The 21382-nt window shown below is 50.8% G+C and overlaps 1 protein-coding gene across 1 annotated transcript; it reads right to left on the bottom strand.

Moving 5' to 3' along the window:
• Nucleotides 1-7828: 7828 nt before the first annotated feature.
• PPCDC (phosphopantothenoylcysteine decarboxylase) lies at nt 7829-13148 on the bottom strand. The gene is made up of 5 exons (XM_056866055.1): nt 13008-13148; nt 10783-10878; nt 10233-10361; nt 9116-9284; nt 7829-7914 (listed from the first exon to the last, which is right to left on the bottom strand). The coding sequence occupies exons 1-5, from the start codon at nt 13146-13148 to the stop codon at nt 7829-7831; spliced, it is 621 nt and encodes a 206-aa protein (XP_056722033.1).
• Between the last annotated feature and the right edge of the window lie 8234 nt (nt 13149-21382).

Genomic DNA, 21382 nt, shown 5'->3' with positions numbered 1-21382 from the left:
CCCTCTGCAGCTGGCAGGTTTTGGGGGCGGAGCCTGAGGAGGGCAGGGTTTGGGGAGGGGAGGGACTTCGATGCCACAGAGTCCAATGGCCAAAGCAGCCATTTTCTCCAGGCAAACTGATTGCTATTGGCTAGAGATCAGTTGTAATAGCAGATCTCCAGCTAGTACCTGGAGGCTGGCAACCCTACCCTAGGCACATCCCAGCTTCCAGCACTCCAGGGGCAGATGCAGTTGCGAGACAGAACCCCGAATTCTATGCCGATGAAGGTTTGATTTGATTTGATAGCACCCCGAATTGCAAGATGCCACCAGCAAAGCCTGCTTTCCAAAAGAGCATTTCGGTGCTCTCCTTTCCGTACCAGAGCAAAGCAGAAGCAGAAGGAAAACAGCCACCAAGCCCACGCCGGCAGAGAGCATCGTGCGGCTCCCTGATTTGTACCCTGGTCCTCCGCGCCAGCCCCAGCCAAAGTGCCGAGGCGCCAGGTAAACAAACAGCCAATTAGAGCAGGAAATAGCTCTTGCCGGTCCCTGACCCTGTATCCAAGCACCAGCCCCTCCTGGAAAGGCTCCAAGGCGTTTGAGCCAAAAGGCCCTGCAATCTTCTTGCCGTGCCGAGCAATTAAAACTCTCCCAGGTGCCAATCTTTTCCTCCTCCTCCTCCTCCTCCTCCTCCTCCTCCTCCTCCTCCTCCGCTGTTTCTCTCTCACCCTCCTGACCGAAATCTGAGAAGGAAAAGGTGATCTCTTGGAAGACCATCCTGGGTAGATCTACAAAGCCGGATGCCACCCTGTGCCGGGGGTCCCCTACCTCTTTGAGCCTGCAGGCACCTTTGGAGCTCGAACCCAGGGGGGTGGGCACAGTCACAACACGGCCGCAAGAAGACTGCAAAAACGTCAGGGAGTGAGGTTATACGTAATTCTAACAGCAACAATTCAACCTTTCAGGCATAAGTTCTGTTTAACAGCACACATTTTAATTGGCAGAGCCGATCGGAAGCCCTGTTGAGCCCATGCCCCCACCTAGCCAAGAAAGGTGCACCCATGGGCGCCACGCTGGGGGTTCCTGCCCTAATCCATCAAAAGAAGCAACTTTTTTATGTCATCTTTTAGACTAGAAAATTTTATAGATTCTATTTTATATTGTTAAAGTATTAATGGGAATTGATTTATGATGTATAAAATGAGAAAACAATAAACAAAATTATTAAAAGAAGAAGAAGAAGCAACTTGTGGTCAGCGATCAGTGGAGTGGTGGGATTTTACCCTCAGAACAACCCTGCGAGGTAGGTTAGACTGAGAGGGTGTGACTGGCCCGAGGTCACCCAACGAATTTCCCTAGCATGAAACGGGATTTGAATCTGGGTCTCCCAGATCCTAGTCTGAGGCGCTAAACACTATACAATCTTTTGTGTTTGGGGACGATGAACGCCTTTTGTTCCTACAGGCATTTTCAAGAGTACGTGTTTGTTTTCTTAAAGTTTGATTTTTGCTGCACTATTCCACCGCTTTGGGTCTTTTTCGTTGTGGGTTCCAAAATGGGAGCTCCGGCGCTAAGTAAGGGCACAGCCGAACCACACATTAAGCACGTGGCAACGTGAGCTCTCCTCCACCAGAGCTGGCACTAGAACAAAAACCAGAACCACGGGGTTGAAATTAAATCAAAAGAGTTTGCGTCTAGACATTAGGAAGGATTTTGTAACAGTCGGAGCAGTTCCTCAGTGGAACAGGCTTCCTCGGGAGGAGGTGAGCTCTCCTTCCCTGGAGGTTTTGAAGCAGAGGCTAGATGGCCATCTGTCAGCCATGCTGATTCTAGGACCTTAGGCAGATCATGGGGATGTGGCTCAGTGGTAGAACATCTGCTTGGCATGCAGAAGGTCCCAGGATCAATCCCCAGCATCCCCAGTGAAAGGGACTATGCAGAAGACCTCTGCCTGAGACCCTGGAGAGCGGCTGTTGGTCTGGGTTGACAATACTGACTTCGATGGACCAAGGGTCTGATTCAGTATAAGGCAGCTTCATGTGTTCATGAGAGGGAGGGCATCTTGGCCATCTTCTGGGCATGGAGTAGGGGGTCACTGGGGAGGAGGGAGTTGTGAATTTCCTGCCTTGTGCAGGGGGTTGGACTAGATGACCCTGGTGGTCCCTTCCAACTCTTATGATTCTATGATTCTTTGCCGCAACGGACCGACCCAGTTTGTCCTCTGGAATTAGACCACGGTCACACAGCCCGGATAACCTACAAGAACCAAAGTCACCTTCCAGTCCTTGCCGCTGCAGGTAGCAACCATCTCAGGTACGCTTCTGGACAGACGGCAGCGGCGTTGTAAGGGGTTAACGGCTGATGAAACAGCCAGAAGCGGTTGCTTGCCTTCTGGGAAGCGACCCGAGCTGGCGGTGATTCTTCGGGGAGCCACAACCGAGAATCCCCGAAGGGTGGGGGACTGGCACGGCACGCGGGCGCTAATTGCCACCTGCCCTTGATCGGCAGCCTCCCCGTACCTGTAATTAACCACCCCCAGGACCCGGCCTTCAAATATAGCTCCTTGTACAAACGGGAGATTTTTTTAGAAACTCGGAAAGGCGTTCCAGAAGCCGCTTGTAAATCCGAGGCTTCCTCCGAGCCTACCGATCGCCCCCTTTCTCTGTCTCACGGTCCTCCTCCTGCGTAAGCGTGCGCAGAATCACAGCCCTAAAAGTCTCGCTTCCTCTTGCACCTTCCTCCTGGACCACTGGGCCTGGCTTTCAAACCACCACCCCTATTATCGTACTTCCCGCTTTCGGCCACACGAGACCCCACCCCGGTGCCTCTGTCCTCCGGCAGCTTCTAAGAATACGGCCACTGCTTTCAAGATGACTCCTGATCAACATGTGATAAAGAAGAAGACTTGGTTTTTATATGCCAGCTTTCTCTACCACTTCAGGAGTGGGGAAACCAACCCGGTTCACCTGACCCGCCTCCGCCTCTGGGTGACCTTGGGCTAGTCACAGCTCTCTTAGAGCTCTCTCTGCCCCACCTACCTCACAGGGTGTCTCTTGTGGGGAGGGGAACGGAAGGCAATTGTAAGCCAGTTTGATTCTTCCTTAAGTAGTAGAGAAAGTTGGCACATAAAAACCAACTCTTCTTCGTCACAGGCAATCTGGATCCTGCCCAAGTGAGAGGGCTAGGATCCGTAGGCAGGGTGGGGCCAGAGGGAATTCACTTTTGTGGTGGTACTCACCAGTACTCAATCCCAGCATCTTTGGGGGGGGGTCCCCCAAGTTCTAAGGGGGGAACTGGAGGAAATCGGTGCTACCTTATATATATGAGTACCAACCTCCACTTTTGTTTTTTACAAAAATACAAAAGGCAATGGGTGGAGCTATTCCGAGATCCAAGAACCTGTCAAGGTAAGTGGCATTTGGAGCGTGCCCAGAGACGGGCGTGTCTTCCTGATCAAAGCAGGTCTCGTAACCCTTTGCCGGAAAGCACCCAGTCAGATGGGTTTCCGGACGCACTTCGGTTCCAGTAACTGAAACATACCCGGCAATACCTTTGTAACCTTTTTCTGCAGACAGTTGCCAAGGGAGTAATTAAACGTTACCAAATGAAAACATCCCTGGGCGGTGGCGGGGGCTTATGACCTTGAATTCTCTTGCTGAAGAACGTAGAATCACAGAGTTGGAAGATGACCAGGGTCATCTAGTCCAACCCCTTGCACAATGCAGGGCATTCACAACTACCTCCCCCACACACACACCCAGTGACCTCGACTCCATGCCCAGAAGATGGCCAAGATGCCCTCCCTCTCATGATCTGCCTAAGGTCATGGAATCAGCATTGCTGACAGATGGCCATCTAGCCTCTGCTGAAAAACCTCCAGGGAAGGAGAGCTCACCACCTCCTGAGGAAGCCTGTAACACTGAGGAACCACTGTCACCGTCAGAGAGCCAGCATGGTGTAGTGATTTGGAGCGGTGGATTCTGATCCGGAGAACCGGGTTTGATTCCCCACTCCTCCACATGAGCGGCAGAGGCTAATCTGGTGAACTGGGTTGGTTTCCCCACTCCTACACATGAAGCCAGCTGGGTGACCTTGGGCTAGTCACACTCTCTCACCCCCACCCACCTCACAGGGTGTCTGTTGTGGGGAGGGGAAGGGAAGGTGATTGTAAGCCGGTTTGAGTCTCCCTGAAGTGGTAGAGAAGGCGGCATATAAAAACCAACTCTTCTTCTTCCTAATGTTTAGAAGGAAACTCTTTTGATTTAATTTCAACCCGTTGGTTCTGGTCAGCTGCCGTGAATCCTGGGAGGACACAACGTTCTCCTGCTGGCTTCCAAGGATTGCCATTTGGGGGTGTCAGGATCGTGTCCATCTATCCCTTTGCAAAGAGGGGGGGGCTGTGGCTCAGCGGGAGAGCATCTACTTGGCATGCGGAAGGTCCCAGGTTCAAACCCCGGCACGAGTAGTACGAATGAAGGTACGCGAGTTGACCGGAGTTACCCTGCCCAACCAGGATTCTAAACGAGAGTTTGTGCAGACAGAGATGGAGAATTTTTTTAAGGCATGATCAGCAAGGCCTTCCTCAGCATGGCCGACACACAGGAAATCAGCTGTGTGCAGTTTCAGTTCCGCAAGGCGCCGTGCAAAGCAAGGGAAAGGGGTGCTCCCCCGGACTTTTATCCGCTGGGCTGGACGAGTCGGCCAAACTTCTGCCAGGGTTTCCAGAAGCGCCACGTTGCATCTTCGCGAGGGCCGGCTCGCGCTCAGTTTGCATGCGGGCTGCTGGCGTTTGCTCTCGCCGCCTCTGAGCTTGGGACCCCGGTTTCTGCATGGAAGCTTAAAAAATAAATAAAAAACCCTCCCATCTGCTCATCTCCACAGCCAAACGGGAAGGCGGGCAATAAAAAGGGTTGCTCTTCCTGGAATCAGTTCTTCCCAGAGCAGGTCGGGGTGACCGAGGATGCGATCCTCCTCGCGCTGTCAATGTGCCAAGAGGCATTTGAGCCGTCGAGGTCTTGGTTGGTGGCTAAGCCAAGCTTCTCTGCTTCAAGATCCTCTGTGAGATTCTATCCCCCCACCCTTCCTTCAGGTATCCCAAACACAGAGAGAATAAAACCAAGTGTTCTGCAGCTAGAGCTGAAATGGGGTTGCCAACCTCCAGGTACTAGCTGGAGATCTCCTGCTATTGCGACTGATCTCCAGCTGATAGGGATCCGTTCCCCTGGAGAAAATGGCCACTTTGGCCATTGGACTCTATGGCATTGAAGTCCCTCCCCTCCCCAGACCCCGCCCTCTTCAGGCCCCACCTCCAGAATCCCCAGGTATTTCCCAACCCAGAGCTGGCCACCCTACCCATGCCGCAGGCCGAGAGATGGCTGCTTGCCCAAGGCCAGCGTGGTGCAGTGGTTAAGAGCGGTGGTTTGGAGTGGTGGAGTCTGATCTGGAGAAACGGGTTTGATTCCCCACTCCTCCACCCGAGCAACAGACACTAATATGGTGAACTGGATTGGTTTCCCCACTCCTCCACACAAAGCCAGCTGGGCTAGTCACAGCTCTCTTAGAGCTCTCTCAGCCTCACCTACCTCACAGGGTGTCTGTTGTGGGGAGGGGAAGGGAAGGTGATTGTAAGCCGGTTTGAGTCTCTCTTAAGTGGTAGAGAGAGTTGGCATATAAAAACCAACTCTTCTTCTTCTCCTTGTGGCAGTGGTTGGATCAGAACCTATGCCCTGACGGGCCGGCTCTGCAACTTTACACAAGTTACTTCCGCACCACAGAGGCTTTCATTCATCAGGATCGATGAGGCAGTGGCCTGCCCCGGTCACTCAGCGGCCCACAGGTCGCCCTGAGTGCGAGTGTGTTTGTGCAGGATCTGTTTAGCAATGGGGGAAAGAAACCTCTGCAGTGTGTCAGCGAAACGTGGGCTGTTTTTGTGAGACCAGCCAGCTGACCCGGCCTGACGCTTCCCTTCCGGATGCACCCCTCCCCCCAAGGATCAAAGGAGCAGGAGGGACCTGGATCCCCTCGACGGACTCTTTCCCAATCCCCGCATAACAAGCTGTTCGTTTTCAAGAGCCGAGAGCTTTTGAAAGATTTATTTCTCAGGAAAAGAGTTCCCAGGCTTTTCTTTTCTCCCCCCCCCCCCCACTTTCCTGAGTCACGGAGCCAAAACCAAACTCGTGTAGGCGGGGGAGACTTGAGAAAACACACCAGACACCAGTCGAAGCAGAAGAGTGAAGTGGGAATGAGAAGAGCCCCAGAGGGGCCAGCCTGACGGAAACCCTGCCTGGGGGGGGGGGGCTTGCAAACAGAGCCTGGTCCAAACCTCCGTACAAAGCCTACGCCAGGCACTCTGAGCGTTCGTCGCTGACCCCCATTTTTGTGCTACGCAATCCCTCGACCAGAAACTATCACAGACCTCACTGACAAAAATACTGATTGTGCTAGCTGGCTGCACCTAGGAATCGTTTAGAGAGCCAGCGTGGTGTAGTGGTTAAGAGCAGTGGACTCTGATCTGGTGAACTGGGTTCGATTCCCCACTCCTTCACGTGAGCGGCGGAGGCTAATCTGGTGAACCGGGTTGGTTTCCCTGCTCCTACACACGAAGCCAGATGGGTGATCTTGGGCCAGTCACAGTTCTCTCTGAACTTTCTCAGCCCCACCTACCTCCCAGGGTGTCTGTTGTGGGGAGGGGAAGGGAAGGCAATTGTAAGTCGGTTTGATTCTACCTTAAGCGGTAGAGAAAGTCGGCATATAAAAACCAACTCTTCTTAACCATATTTTACTAACCCGGACGTCTTCGCTTTGTTGTCCCCGCTGGATCGCACCCAGTGGCCATAGCTGGGTCGTGGGAGGGAATGATGACTGGAAAAGACACCTATTGCCTCTTCCCACATGCCGCCCCCTCTGCCGATCTGGCACCCCTGCCAAGGACCCATTTGCGCTCAGTGGTTCTGGAGTCCCTGGTGCATTTCCACTTTTCTTTTCGGGTGTAGCCGCACGAGCATCCTTCTGTGGAAGCATGGCCAGTGGGACTACGGAGAAAGATGCCCCGCCAAGCAGCGGGGGGCTCGCACCTCCAATGTGCTGCTTAAGGGGCAGAATTATTAGAAATAAAGTCCTCCCCCTCCCAAACCAACACACCGCAGAATCGTAGAGTTGGACGGGGCCATGCAGGCCACCTAGTCCCACACCCTGCTCGATGCAGGATCAGCCAAGAGTAGAGTTTCTCAACTTTTTTACTCTTGCAGAACCCTTGAAATAAAATTCATGTCTCAGGGAACCCCTACATATGATCCCATAAGATTTACGCATGATTTAAATATGATCAGCCTATTCGTCACTATTTCACATGGAACCCCTAGCGATTTCTTGTGGAACCTTAGGGTTCTGGGGAACCCTGGTTGAGAAAGCTGGCCTAGAGCATCCCCGAAAAGTGTTTGTCCAGCCGCCGCTTGAGGGGAAGCTCATCACCTCCCTAGGTAGCTGATTCCACTGTCAAACAACACTGTAAAAACAAAAACATTCCTAATATCCAGCAGGTGCCTTTCTGCCCGTAATTTAAACCCATTAGTGGGTTCCTGGCTTCCGCTTACATGGTTCTGTTCCCCTTCCCACATCAAAAGATTAACATTCAACCAGCAACTCCCACCTCTGGGACAGAAAGAACGTTGTGTAATCAGGGAGCGCCCCTCCCTGTCAAAATGCGACATCTTTGGGTTCGGGAGGGCCCAAAAAATAATTTGCTCGAGTCTGAACAGCCGGTGATGACTGGAGTCAACTCTGCCCACGTCACCTTTATGGCCCGACAACCATCTGGAAGGAGGAGAAAAGGCAATCCATTCCAGGAGGGTCAGTTCTGTGCCGTCAAGCCCCGTTCCGCTAGGACCGTCTTCACTTTCTCCACGATGGTCGGTACTTCAGCCATGGCGCCGCGACCTGGACGGCGAGAACATGACCTGGTCAAGTCCCAGCTCTCCCACGAGAAGCGTCCGCCCTCGCCTCCCACGCGAATCCCTGCCCACAAGAGGCCCTTTCACAGCTCCGCTCCATGGGTCAGGTCCAGAAGAGAAAGGGCACGGATTAATTTATCAGCAGTTATCTTGGCCATCATATGCTAAATACACTTACTAATATCGCAAGGTCAGGGGCTTGATAGGAACTGGGAGAAAGAAAACAGCCTGTCTAGATTTTTAGGCAGCTTCATCTCACTTCGTTGACGCTTCGCCGTTGGGAAATGGCCCGCACCATTGCCGATCAACCCGCTTACTCTTTCAACTGGATTTTTGGTTTTTGTCTGAGGTCTATGGAGCAATGTGAGATGCCCGCAACTGGGGAACTGGGCCTTAAGGACGCAAGGAGCGTCTTGCTGGATCAGACCAGCGGACATCTAGACCAGCGTCCTGCTTCACACAGTGGCCAAGTCGTCACCCTAGAGGGCCTCAATAAAGGGCACACATGAATGCATCAAGCTGCCTTATACTGAATCAGACCCTCGGTCCATCGAAGTCAGCATTGTCTACTCAGACCGGCAGCAGCTCTCCAGGGTCTCAGGCGGAGGTCTTTCACATCACCTACTTGCCCAGTCCCTTTAACTGGAGATGCCGGGGATTGAACCTGGGACCTTCTGCATGCCAGGCAGATGCTTTACCACTGAGCCACGACCCCACTCCATGGCTCTCCAGGGTCTCCGACGGAGGTCTTTCCCATCACCTACTTGCCTAGTCCCTTTAACTGGAGATGCCGGGGATTGAACCTGGGACCTTCTGCATGCCAAGCAGAGGCTCTACCACTGTGGCTCTCCAGGGTCTCAGGTGGAGGTCTTTCACATTACCTACTTGCCTGATCCCTTCAACTGGGGATGCCGGGGATTGAACCCGGGACCTTCTGCATGCCAAGCAGATGACCTACCACTGAGCCACGGCCCCTCTTCATGGCTCTCCAGGGTCTCAGGCGGAGGTCTTTCAAATCACCTACTACTTGCCTAGCCCCCTTTAACTGTTCCAAATTTAACACTTCATGCATCCGATGAAGTAGCTTCCGGCTTGCAAAAGTTTCCACCATAACAAATCTGTCAGGATTGAAAATTGTCGGGAGGCTCTTTGCTCTTTGGGTGGCAAAAGCTGCCCAGAACACTGACCTTCATCTCCACAGACCAGCTTCTTCACGATGCAAGGGATCTCCACGTACCCGAAGCTCTTCATCTGCTCTATCTGCCGAGCTGTGATCGGGTGCTCCCACATGGCCGTATTCATGGCGGGACAGAAGAGAAGCGGCTTGCTGAGATCCCAGGCGCGGATGATGCAGGTCTGCAGCGGAAGGGCGAGTGTCAAAGGACGGACCGGACTCTCACGGTACCCTGCCACCCGCATGCATAAGAGGAAGCACGTTTACACAAGAACACATGAATCTGCCTTACGCTGAATCAGACCCTGGGTCCATTAAAGTCAATATTGTCTACTCAGACCGGCAGCGGCTCTCCGGGGTCTCAGGCAGAGGTCTTTCACATCCACCTACTTGCCTGGTCCCTTTAACTGGAGATGCCAGGGATTGAACCTGGGACCTTCTGCATGCTGAGCAGATGCTCTACCGTTGAGCCACGGCCCCTCCCAAAAATAGATCCATCCCTGATCAGACCACCGCTCCATCAAAGTAAGTATTTTCCACCCAGACTGAAAATGGCTCTCCAGGGTCTCAGGCAGGGGTCTTTCACATCACCTACTTGCCTGGTCCTTTTTACTGGAGATGCCGGAGATTGAACCTGGGACCTTCTGCATCTACCACTAAGCAGATGCTCTACCACTGAGATGGCCCCTCCCCTAACAACGGCCGCTTTGGCAATTGGTCTCTATGGCATTGAAGTTCCTCCCCTCCCCAAGCCCTGCCCTCCTCAGGCTCAACCCCAAAAACCTCCAGGTATTTCCCAACCCGGAGCTGGCAACCCTATTCCTTAGTGGTCCCCCATCCAAATTTCAACCAGGGCCGACCCTACTTAGCTTCCGAGATCTGACCAGATCAGGCTAGTGTGGGCCTTCCGGGACATCATTTACTTCTCTGCCCGCAAACGGGAAGCGACAGCGAGAGCGAGTCCAAAGCCCGTCTGCCGTGCTTCCAGCACTGTTTCCGCAGGCGTTTCAATTTAACCCAAGGCAGACTCGGTTTGGTCTCAGCAGAAGGGAATTCAGCACACGAGGGTCAACAGCGCACGGTGGAGGGAGAGGCGACAGTATCGGCGGACGAAGCCGGGAGAGACTTACCAGCAAATTGTCGCAGATGCCGCCAGCGATCTTGGCCAGGGTGTTGGCGTCCAGAGGCGCCACCAACATGAGGTCCGCCCAGCGCCTCAGGTCGATGTGCAGGACGGGATCCGAGCGCCCTTTCCACAGCTGCGAAAGAGAGAGCGCCCTGGTTTTAGTGAAACCGTTTGGCGTCATACTGAAGTGTGCCTGTACAGCGACCGACAAGCTTGACGCCAGACCTTCAAGATGCCGAAGGACGCTCTGGACGGCCTGTAAATCTACTCTTGTTCAAAGCTACAACCGGGACAACAGAGAATAGAAAACAAAGCTACCGTGTAGTAAATAAATACATTTATAAATTTAGATAAAATTCAGAACTGCAGGGTATATTGTTGGCCCGCCCAAAAGCAATCCAAATTTTGGGTACCGTGAAAACCAGGGTACCTGGGTAAATTCCGCAAGTCAGGAATTTTTAGCACTGCTGTTTTTTTGTTCCGTATGCCTGCTGGGAGTCGGAAAGCAAATCCGATCTCCATTTGCCAGATCGCGAGCCTTAAAGAGGACCGACCTGCCATTCGTCTGCGTCGCCGAAGAGGGTCACCGGAAGCTCCTGGGGGTTGTAGAAGTGTTTTGCCCTCTCCGTCGTCACCACCTGCACTTCCACCTAACAAGAGGGAGGAGAGAAGCCGGTAACAGCTGGGAGTAGGGTTGCCAATCTCCAGGTAATAGCTGGAGATCTCCTGCTATTACAACCGCTCTCCAGCCGACAGAGATCAGTTCCCCTGGAGAAAATGGCCGCTTTGGCCATTGGACTCTCTGGCACCGAAGTCCCTCCCCTCCCCAAACCCCGCCTTCCTCAGGCTCCACCCTCAAAATCTCCCGTCGATGGCGAAGAGGGACCTGGCAACCCTAGCTGGAAGGCCAAATGCACTAAATAAATAATAAGTAAAAACGACATGTCTTTACGTTTCAAAAGGTGGGCACATTGGTCCGCAGTAGAAGAGCCAGATTCGAGTCCGCTCGCAAAAAGATTTTCAGGGTATAGTCTTTCGAGAGTTTGTATCTGATGAAGGGAGCCTTGACTCTCAAAATCTTGTTGGTCTCTAAAGTTCTACTGGGCCCAAATCTAACATTTCTATGTTGCCACCCTATCACTCTGTTTTATCAGGCTCCAATCCTTCACAGAGATAAGGTAATTTCCTTATGCTTCCGACTGCACCTTCCCGGATTAGACCTTTTTTATCCTCCTCTGTTCCTCCCCCTCTGGCCATCTTCTTTCTTTCTGCATCTTGATTCCAAGAGAGGCTGGAAACTCTGACCTTTCCCATCTTTCATGACCCCGTAACCACTGCTGTTTCTTCCGGGACTCACACCTGAATGATTTACGACAGGTATGGTGGGAACCCCCAGGAATTTAAGACCTAATAAAACCAGATGGCGCCTACAGGTCAGATCCTTTGAACATCTCACAACCTCTTTTTTTTTTTTTTAATTTTTATTCAAGTTTTACAAGAAAAAAGGATAACAGTGTGCATAGTAATAGAAAAAAGAAAAATATATATAAATAAACAGTACCTTAACCACCTACCAAACCTTCTACCCCCACCCGTGAATGACTTCCATTAGTGTAACTCTTAGGAAAATGCCCATAATCTTTTTGTTACCCGTTTTGGTATGTATTCATTACAACCCTTTCATGAGTACTGAACAGTCTGCTTTTGCCGTATTTGTCCAATATACAAAGGCCTTTTCCGTGAACAGGCTTGGATTTTACAGAGATAGATAGATAGACAGATAGATAATTTAAATTTGTAAAACATCCAGAGTTCCAGTGACCTCAAAATCTTGCACCGTGCTTTCCGTCAATTCAGTTGGGCCTAGTAAAAGGAATTACATGGATTTTGTTCTCTGTGTGTGTTAAGTGCCATGAAGTCGATTCCGACTCATGGCGACCCTATGAATCCATGTCCTGCAAAATGTGCTATCCTTGACAGCCTTGCTCAGATCTTGCAAACTGAGGGTCGTGGCTTCCTTCATTGAGTCCATCCATCTCTTGTTGGGTCTTCCTCTTTTCTTGCTGCCCTCAACTTTTCCTAGCATAGCTGTCTTTTCCAGTGACTCTTGCCTTCTCATAATGTGACCAAATACGATAGCCTCAGTTTAGTCATTTTAGCTTCTAGGGTCAGTTCAGGCTTGATTTGATCTATAACCCACTGATTTGTTTTTTTGGCAGTCCACGGTATCCGTAACACTCTCCTCCAACACCACATTTCAAAGGAATCTACTTTCTTCCTATCCGCTTTCTTCAACGTCCAGCTTTCACACCCATACATAGTAATAGGGAATACGATGGCATGAATTAACTTGATCTTGGTGGCCAGCGACACATCCTTACACTTCAGAATATTTTCTAGCTCCTTCTAGGATTTTGTTCTAGGTATTCTTAAACGTGCAACTTGATTTCTGTTTCACTTTTCTGTGTGTGCATAAAGCGCCATCAAGTCGCAGCTGACTTATGGCGACCCCTTTTGGGGTTTTCATGGCAAGAGACTAACAGAGGTGGTTTGCCAGTGCCTTCCTCTGCACAGCAACCCTGGTCTTCCTTATTGGTCTCCCATCCAAATACTAACCAGGGCAAATTTGGAAAAAGGACCCTAGAAGTATCTAGCCTTGGCCAATGGCGCCACCTGCTGGTCATTCACACAACAGCTCCAGAGAGCCCAACTAATAGCTAAGTACGTCCCCTCTCACAGGGGGACCCCGCATCAACCCGTTTTTATCGATTTTACTCACTCCAGGTATCTTCAGAAGCTCTGTTACGACAAGAGGCAATTTCAAGGCAGCCACGCTTCCGGTTACCCCCACGAGGACGTGGATGTTCTTCTGTATGGCGACGGCAGGAGACCGCGGCTGCAAATGCGTTGTGGGGTCCATCTTGGCCTTCAGTAGCAATCACATCCTATCAGCAAGGAAGGAGAAAATGGGGGCTTTACTGCATCCATCCATTAAGAAAGCCCTCAAATCTATCTAAAGTGTTCCTTGCCCTTCCTCCAAAAAGCTCAGGGGTGAGCATGCATTTTATTTACTATTTATGTGTTTACTTCATCTATAACCCCCCTTTCTCACTGAGACTCCAAGGTGGATTACAAAATATTTAGAATTTTTTTAAAATCATCCTCACAACAATCCTGTGAGGTAGGCTAGGCTGACAGAGAACAACCGGGCCAAGATCACCTGGCAGGATTCGGGTCTTCCAGTCCGCAATACTCTAACCACCACATCACATTGGCTCTCACCATCCAACCCAGGGACAAAGATTTTTATTTCTTAGTAGGTTGCCTGGTTTCGTGTTTAGATTTTAATGTGGACTAAGAAGAAGAGTTTGTTTTTTTATATGCCGACTTTCTCTACCACTTAAGGGAGAATCAAACCAGCTTACAATCGCCTTCCCTTCCCCTCCCCACAACAGACACCCTGTGAGGTAGGTGAGGCTGAGAGACTGTGATTTGCCCAAGGTCACCCAGCTGGCTTCATGTGGAGGAGCGGGGAAACAAATCCAGCTCACCAGATTAGCGTCCCCCGCTCATGTGGAGGAGTGGGGGAATTGAGCCCGGTTCTCCAGATCAGAGTCCACCGCTCCAAACCACCGCTCTTAACCACTGCACCACGCGGGTGTAAGACAGCCTCTTGCAAATTCTGTTGACAGTGAAGGGGATGGGGGAGAGAAGAAACTCTGCACATGCCCAGGGGGAAACGTCTGCTCTTATTTCACCACCTATATGGCTGGCTTCTACCCAGACACTGATACCAGGTACTCAGCAATTAGGATAATTGCAGTGGGGTTACCCATGTTTGTTAGTTGCAGCAAAATATTGTCAGTTGCAGCAAAATAAAGTGACACCTTCAAGGCGAAACAAAATTTATTCCAGAGTTCATGCCTCCCACCTCAGGAAATGAACTCTGATGCATGCAATCTGACAGCGAAATACATTTTGTTAGGCTTTAGGGAACCACTGGCTATTTTATTTTATTTTACTGGTGAGGAGAGAAACTCTGGAATTAAAATGGGGAGCTTTGCTATCATTGAATGGATTTGGTCTCCGCCATAGCGTTGATCGCCATAATTTCTTGGCAAGAATTCCGCACATGCTCAGAGGGACTTCTGCTCTTGCATTATTAAGGGCAGGGTTTGGGGAGGGGCTTCCATGCCATAGAGTCCAATTTGCTGCTCTTGCACCAATGCTGATAGCAGTTAATCAGTGGTGATAAAACTCTGCACATGCTCAGAGGGACTTCTGCTGTTGCATTATTATCACCAACGCTCGGCTTCCGCCCAGACACTGACAGCAGTTACTCAGCGGTGATAAAACTCTGCACATGCTCAGAGACTTCTGCTCTTGCATTATTATCACCAATGCTCGGCTTCTGCCCAGACACTGATAGCAGTTACTCAGCGGTGATAAAACTCTGCACATGCTCAGGGGGACTCCTTCTCTTGCATTATTATCACCAATGCTGATAGCAGTTACCCAGCGGTGATAAAACTCTGCACATGCTCAGAGGGACTCCTTCTCTTGCATTATTATCACCAATGCTGATAGCAATTACTCAGCAGTGATAAAACTGCACACGCTCAGAGGGACTTCTGCTGTTGCATTATTATCACCAACGCTCGGCTTCTGCACAGACACTGATGGCAGTTACTCAGCGGTGATAAAACTCTGCACATGCTCAGAGGGACTTCTGCTGTTGCATTATCACCAACGCTCGGCTTCTGCATAGACACTGATAGCAGTTACTCAGCTGTGATAAAACTCTGCACATGCTCAGAGAGACTTCTGCTCTTGCATTATTATCACCAATGCTGATAGCAGTTACTCAGCGGTGATAAAACTCTGCACATGCTCAGAGAGACTTCTGCTCTTGCATCATTATCATCAAAGCTGATAGCAGTTACTCAGCGGTGATAAAACTCTGCACATGCTCAGAGGGACTTCTGCTCTTGCATTATTATCACCAATGCTGATAGCAGTTACTCAGCGGTGATAAAACTCTGCACATGCTCAGAGAGACTTCTGCTCTTGCATCATTATCATCAAAGCTGATAGCAGTTACTCAGCGGTGATAAAACTCTGCACATGCTCAGGGGAACTCCTTGCTGCCGCTTTAGATACCTGCCCTGCGCCCTGACACTGACCCCAGGCGTCCAGCGAGGAGGGGAGAACTCTGCACACGCCCAGAGGAGGGGCTGCTGCTATGAGACTTCACGCGCGCCTTCCCCCAAAACGCAGCCACGGTCACGTGCGCGGTGACGTCACCCCCGCGCGACCCTTCCGGCCGCCGCAGACCGGCTTCAGCCCCCGCCTTTCCCTTAGAGCGCGCGGTCGCGAACGCGCAGGCGCACGCCGCCCCCGGAAGTGCCCGACGCTGGCTGGGAAACGGCCGCCCTGTTCTCGCCGACGTCCCCGCGAAGCATTGTGGGAGTTGTAGTCCTACGTGAAATCTTCCTTCCCCCCCCCCCTTCCAGCGAATGGATGGAAGACCTTAAACCAAACCAACCACCCCACACACATCCTGGGTCCCAGCTGTGGGTCCAGCTCTTTGGGGTAGAGGTGGAGGGTGTAGAAACTCGGTCCACAGGACAGGGAAGGGGGCAGCTCATGTCAACAGCCAGCCTGCACAGTGGTTAGAGGGCTGGGCTATGAGCAGGGAGGGTCAGAACACAGGAAGCTGCCTTAAACTGAAGTGCCCTGGTTGATATAGAGTCCAATGAAGACAACTAGGAGGAGGTTAAAAAGAGCAACAGTTCTTTGTTTAGCTAAACAGAGACCCTGGGGGTGAAATAACCCCCAAATAAGATGCAGAGTTACTCACCCGAGAAACAAAGTCAGTATTATTTATGCATTTGCATGGGGGCAGGCCCATGGCTGCTGACAAGCAGACTGATACACAAAAGCACCAATGCACGTTAAGTGTCTACTTCACTAACCTATAAACATGGGCCGAAGGCGTCGCTTAGTGAGTGCCTGATCTTGTGAGCTCGGTAACCAGAAACCACATTCCTGAAGATGAACATGATTCAGAGCTCTCTACTGGTGAGAGGCCGTACCAGGCACAGAGAGCATGATTTGTTGGTTCATGGCTCCCGGATGCCAACTTCCCAAAGCTTCCATGTGTGTGTGTATGAATACATAGTGTTCTAAACCAGCCCTTATATCTGGGCATTACAATACTGAACCAGACCCCTTGGTCCATCAAAGTCAGTATTGTCTACTCAGGCTGAGGTCCTTCACATCACCTGCTTGCTTTGGCCCTTTAACTGGAGACGCTGGGGATTGAACCTGGGACCTTCCGCATGCCAAGCAGATGCTTAGGGTTGCCAGGTCCCTCTTCGCTATCGGCGGGAGATTTTGGGGGCGGAGCCTGAGGAGGGTGGGGTTTGGGGAAGGGAGGGACTTCAATGCCATAGAGTCCAATGGCCAAAGCGGCCGTTTCCTCCAGGGAAACTGATCTCGTATCGGCTGGAGATCAGTTGTAATAGCAGGAGGTCTTCTGCTATTACCAGGAGGTTGGCAATACTACAGATGCTCTACCATTGAGCCATGGCCTGGCCCCATGAAGCTGCCTTATACTGAACCAGACCCTGGGTCCATCAAAATCAGTATTGTCTACTCAGACCGGCAGCGGCTCTCCAGGGTCTCAGGCAGAGGTCTTTCCCATCACCTACTTGCCTAGTCCCTTGAACTGGAGATGCCGGGGATTGAACCTGGGACCTTTTGCATGCCAAGCAGAGGCTCTATCACTGAGCATTTCTCTCAGTGGGTGACCTTGGGCCAGTAACAGTCTCTCTTTAGCCTACTTCACAGGGTTGTTGTTGTGAGAACAAATGGGGGGAGCGAGGGGACCAAGTATTGTGCTCCTGGAACAGGGACCGTAGCTTACTGGCAGAGCATGCCTGGCAAGCAGAAGGTCTCGGGTTCGATCCTGGCATCCCCAGTTAAAGGACTAGGTAGGAGGTGAAAGACCTTGACGAACCAAAAGTCTGATTCAGTATAAGGCACCTTCATGTATATTCACGTGTGTTTATCCATGCCCCTGGCTCACTGGTAGATCCTCTGCTTAGCATCCAGAAAGTCCCAGGTTCAATCCCCGGCATCTCCAGGTCATGAGAAAGCCCTTTGCACAAGACCCTGGACAGCCGTTGCCAGTTTGAGTAGGCAATATTAAATTTGGTCTGATTCAGTGTAAGGCAGCTTCATGTGCTTGTGTGTTCAAGAACGGGTGAGATAAAATCTAATAAATAAAAACTGAACTGATCAAAACAAACAGAAGCTAATGTTTTGGCAAGTTCATTCCAACCCCATGCCAACCCGTCCCTGAAAACTATGGAAGATTCCCCCAACCTGAGGTCCCATCTTTCTCCGCCCCCCTCTCTTCCCCTCTTTCCCCCTGCGCATGTCCTCTTCAATGCGCGTACCGCTTGCGATAGGCGTCACCCCTCCAAGCACAATACCAGACCACCACAAGGTACAATCTTGGATAAAACTTGTTTATTAGTCTCCAGAGTGACACGGTTTCATTGGGGACAAACATGGAATGACTAGATAATCACGAGTGGTCCCCATAGTTTAAAAGTCCAATCTCTCTCCCCACCGCTCCCCCTTTTAATATAGAACGTGGGGTTTTTTTTGTGTTTGCTTTATAACTCTGTTGTCAATAAGATACACCGACATTACTAATTATGGCACGACAGCTATTCCAGAAGTCTACAAAAAGAAACGCGGGACAGGGTTGCCAGATCTTGGCCAGGGTGGGGTCGAGCCGAAGGCAGGACCCTCTGCCGCGCCGAAAGAAGAGCAAATCCCGAGGGATTCCGGCGCCGGCATGCCAAAGTCCCTGCTCTTCCCTCCGAAAGAAAGTAACTGCAAAGGAGTTCAACCTTCTTAATTCAATCCAGCTGCTGGCTCCCACAAACGAAAGCTACGCAACCGTTGGCAAAAAACCCTGCTAGTCTAAGGTGGGGGTCCATGCGTATTGTCCCCAGTGTAGCTGCCGCCTCTTCCCAGCTGAGGTTCGGGGGCTTTCTCAAAGCACCATTTCAAGACACAGCCTGCTTCCACGCTGCTGCTTCGCTGCGCTCCGGCTCTCAAACTGGAACAGAGTTTTTTTCCCCCCCCAGAGCATATGAATATAAATCCCACCCTTGGCCTGCATCACTCTCTTCACATTCCTCCTGTATCCTTCTGTGGCTCCCCAAAACCTGCTTTGGTCTGATCTTTCCAGAAAGACCATAAGCAAAGCAGGTTTCCCCATGGTCTGAAGAAGAAGAGATGGTTTTTATACGCCGACTTTCTCTACCACTTAAGGAAGAATCAAACCGGTTTACAATCACCTTCCTTTCTCCTCCCCACGGCAGACACCCTGTGAGATAGGTGGGGCTGAGAGAGTTCAGCGAGAGCTGTGACTAGCCCAACGTCCCCCAGCAGGCTTCATGTGCAGGAGTGGGGAAACCAACCCGGTTCACCTGATTAGCTTCCGCCGCTCATGTGGAGGAGTGGGGAATCAAACCCGGTTCACCAGATTAGAGTCCACCACTCTTAACCACCGCTCTTAGCCACTGCACCATGTAGATTTTGAAACCATGTCGGCACCATTTCCCCTATGCTTCCTCTTGTGCCTGCCGTCTCTCCCATGAGTCTTTCCACCCCCTATGCCCAGCAGGCCTTTTGCTGGCTTGTTAAATCAATTGTTGCTATAGCGGCACAGCCCTATAGTGCTACAGCTACGATGGATATTTTTTAAAGCCCACTGGTGGCCAGGGAGGGGGGAATGGCAGTCACCGGGGAATACCGCAGAGAAGCCCCCGATGATTGGACCTTGACATCATTTGGATGCTCAAAACAAATAAAATAAAAAGGGTTGGCATTCGGTAGCCAAAGCAGCCACGTGGAGGCAGCCCGGATAAGACTGCAGGGATCTCAGACTGTCCCAACAGGGAAACTGAGGCAAGTCCAAAGATGTAAACTCCATTTGTTCAAAACAGAAGCCCTGTCCACAAGTTCACAGTATAAACTGGATTGTTGATGTTTTTTAAGTACGTACATTTAGCAATTCTCATGTTACATTAAATGCATGTACAGCTTAATGTGCGAGGTAAACCCCGCACTTATCCAAATTAGGGTTGCCAGCTCTAGGTTGGGAAATACCTGGAGATTTTGGGGGCGGGGCCTGAGGATGGCAGGGTTTGGGAAGGGGTTTCCATGCCATAGAGTCCAATTGGCAAAGCAGCCACTTTCTCCAGGTGAACTGACCTCTATCAGCTGGAGATCAGTTGTAATAGCAGGAGATCTCCAGCTAGTACCTGGAGGTTGGCAACCCTAATCCAGGTACTCGTTCCTGGTTTCAAAGTGAACACGTATTGGCTCTTTTTCTTACCAACAGATGTATGCACATCCATGCAGGATCTACGTGCATTCCCTTTAACGTGGGAACAGGGCTCAAGTCAGCTTCCGTCTCAGACCAGGAAGCACTTTTCAGTAAAATTTAAAGCAAAACAAAACGGTGAATGTCACTGAATCTCACACATTTGGCTCAAACGCTGAGCCTGGAAGAAGGGCGGAGGCACAAAAAAGCACGATTTTAGATTTCCTGCCACAGACTGTCAAGCCTCAAACCGGTCATTCCATTTCACGGTCCCCCAAAACAATGGGAGGAAATGTGCAAGGGTTAAAAACAAATAATCACACTCAAGGGGGAATATAAAGAATATAAAGCCTCAAGAATGTAAGAGTAGAAAGAATGCTGCATATCTGCATGAGCTTAGAAAGCACCCATTTACGGGAGAGCCTGATACTTTGCGGGATTACGAAGTTTAATTAGATTATTAGGTAAAGGGGTTTCTCCAGGGCAAACAGAGAGAGCACATGAACACACATGTGTGGTCCCAAAGCCTTAAGACGGTTGCTTTGTGATACAAAGGAAAGCTAAGGTGAATGAGCGCTCCTTGCCCAGAGAGCGGCATTAAATTCTAAAGGTGGGGTATTTTAGGAATCTTTAGCTAGATGTTGAAAACAATGAAGGTGGAAGGAAAAAATGATATAAAGCAGACGGGAAGAGAAGATCTAAACCAGTTCAGCAAAGGCAGGTTCCCCCTTTCAATACAGAAACATTTCCCTGCAACCTAAACATTGAGGAATTCAAGTTGTGGGGTTGTTTTTTTTGCAATACGCTACAGTCCAAACGAGGGATCCCCAACCTTTTTGAGCCTGCGGGCACCTTTGCAGTTCTGACATAGTGTGGTGGGCGCAGCAAGGAAACGGCTGCTAAGAAAAATGGCTGTCGTAGGAGGCAGAGCCAGCAGCAACTTTCAGTCACACGGTGAAGAGCCTTGTCCTGCCGCCAAAGAAGCATTTTAAAACATCTGCACCGCCAAACCGGAAGCTACGATGGCCTGGCTGGGCAGACAGATCTACGCGCCTTTCGACAGATCGCATAGGAGAAACTGCGGCTTACCCAGGCGAATAGAAAACCGCACAGAGGAACCACAATATCCACCGCATTCCTTCTAAAGCCACAGAAGACTGGATTTTAAGTAATATCCTGCACAGCACCAACTCGTTGAGATGTGCGGCGTCCAACAAGAAGGACCCACAACATCTACGGGGAACTCCGAAGCAGGTCGTTTGGACGGGTGGAAGGGAGACTCAGAATTGGACGAATTTCATACTGAAAAGCAGAGGTCCCTGAAGAACATAAGCAGGACCATCTCTTTGAAAGTCACACAGAAATACGGTCTTCCTAGCAAGGACACCAGAAATGGAGGGGAACATTTTGTTTTGCTCACAACTGCAGGGTTAAGATCCTCTGTGGCCTCTGATGCGAGAAGGACAGGGGTGTGACACGCGGGGCTTCCTTCGGCGAGAGGAAGAGGGGGGAATGAAGTGCTAATAAGGCCACCGTCCAAAATATTTTAGGCATCGCGAGCACCTGGGACGGGATGGACGGGGCCAAAATCTCACCAAAAACGCAGCTGTCATGGAGGGTTTCCGTTTTCAGGGAGGGTTTCCGTTTTTGCTTGCCATTTTTGGGGGGTCGCTAGGTTTCCCCGCTAACAAATACCACATACCACCACAGTAATTTAAAAAAGAAACCACCACTGCACAGTTTCA

Source organism: Euleptes europaea, chromosome 20, assembly GCF_029931775.1.
Source record: "Euleptes europaea isolate rEulEur1 chromosome 20, rEulEur1.hap1, whole genome shotgun sequence".
In the NCBI taxonomy this organism is placed as follows: domain Eukaryota; kingdom Metazoa; phylum Chordata; class Lepidosauria; order Squamata; family Sphaerodactylidae; genus Euleptes; species Euleptes europaea.
This window is presented reverse-complemented; position numbering and strand designations above follow the sequence as displayed.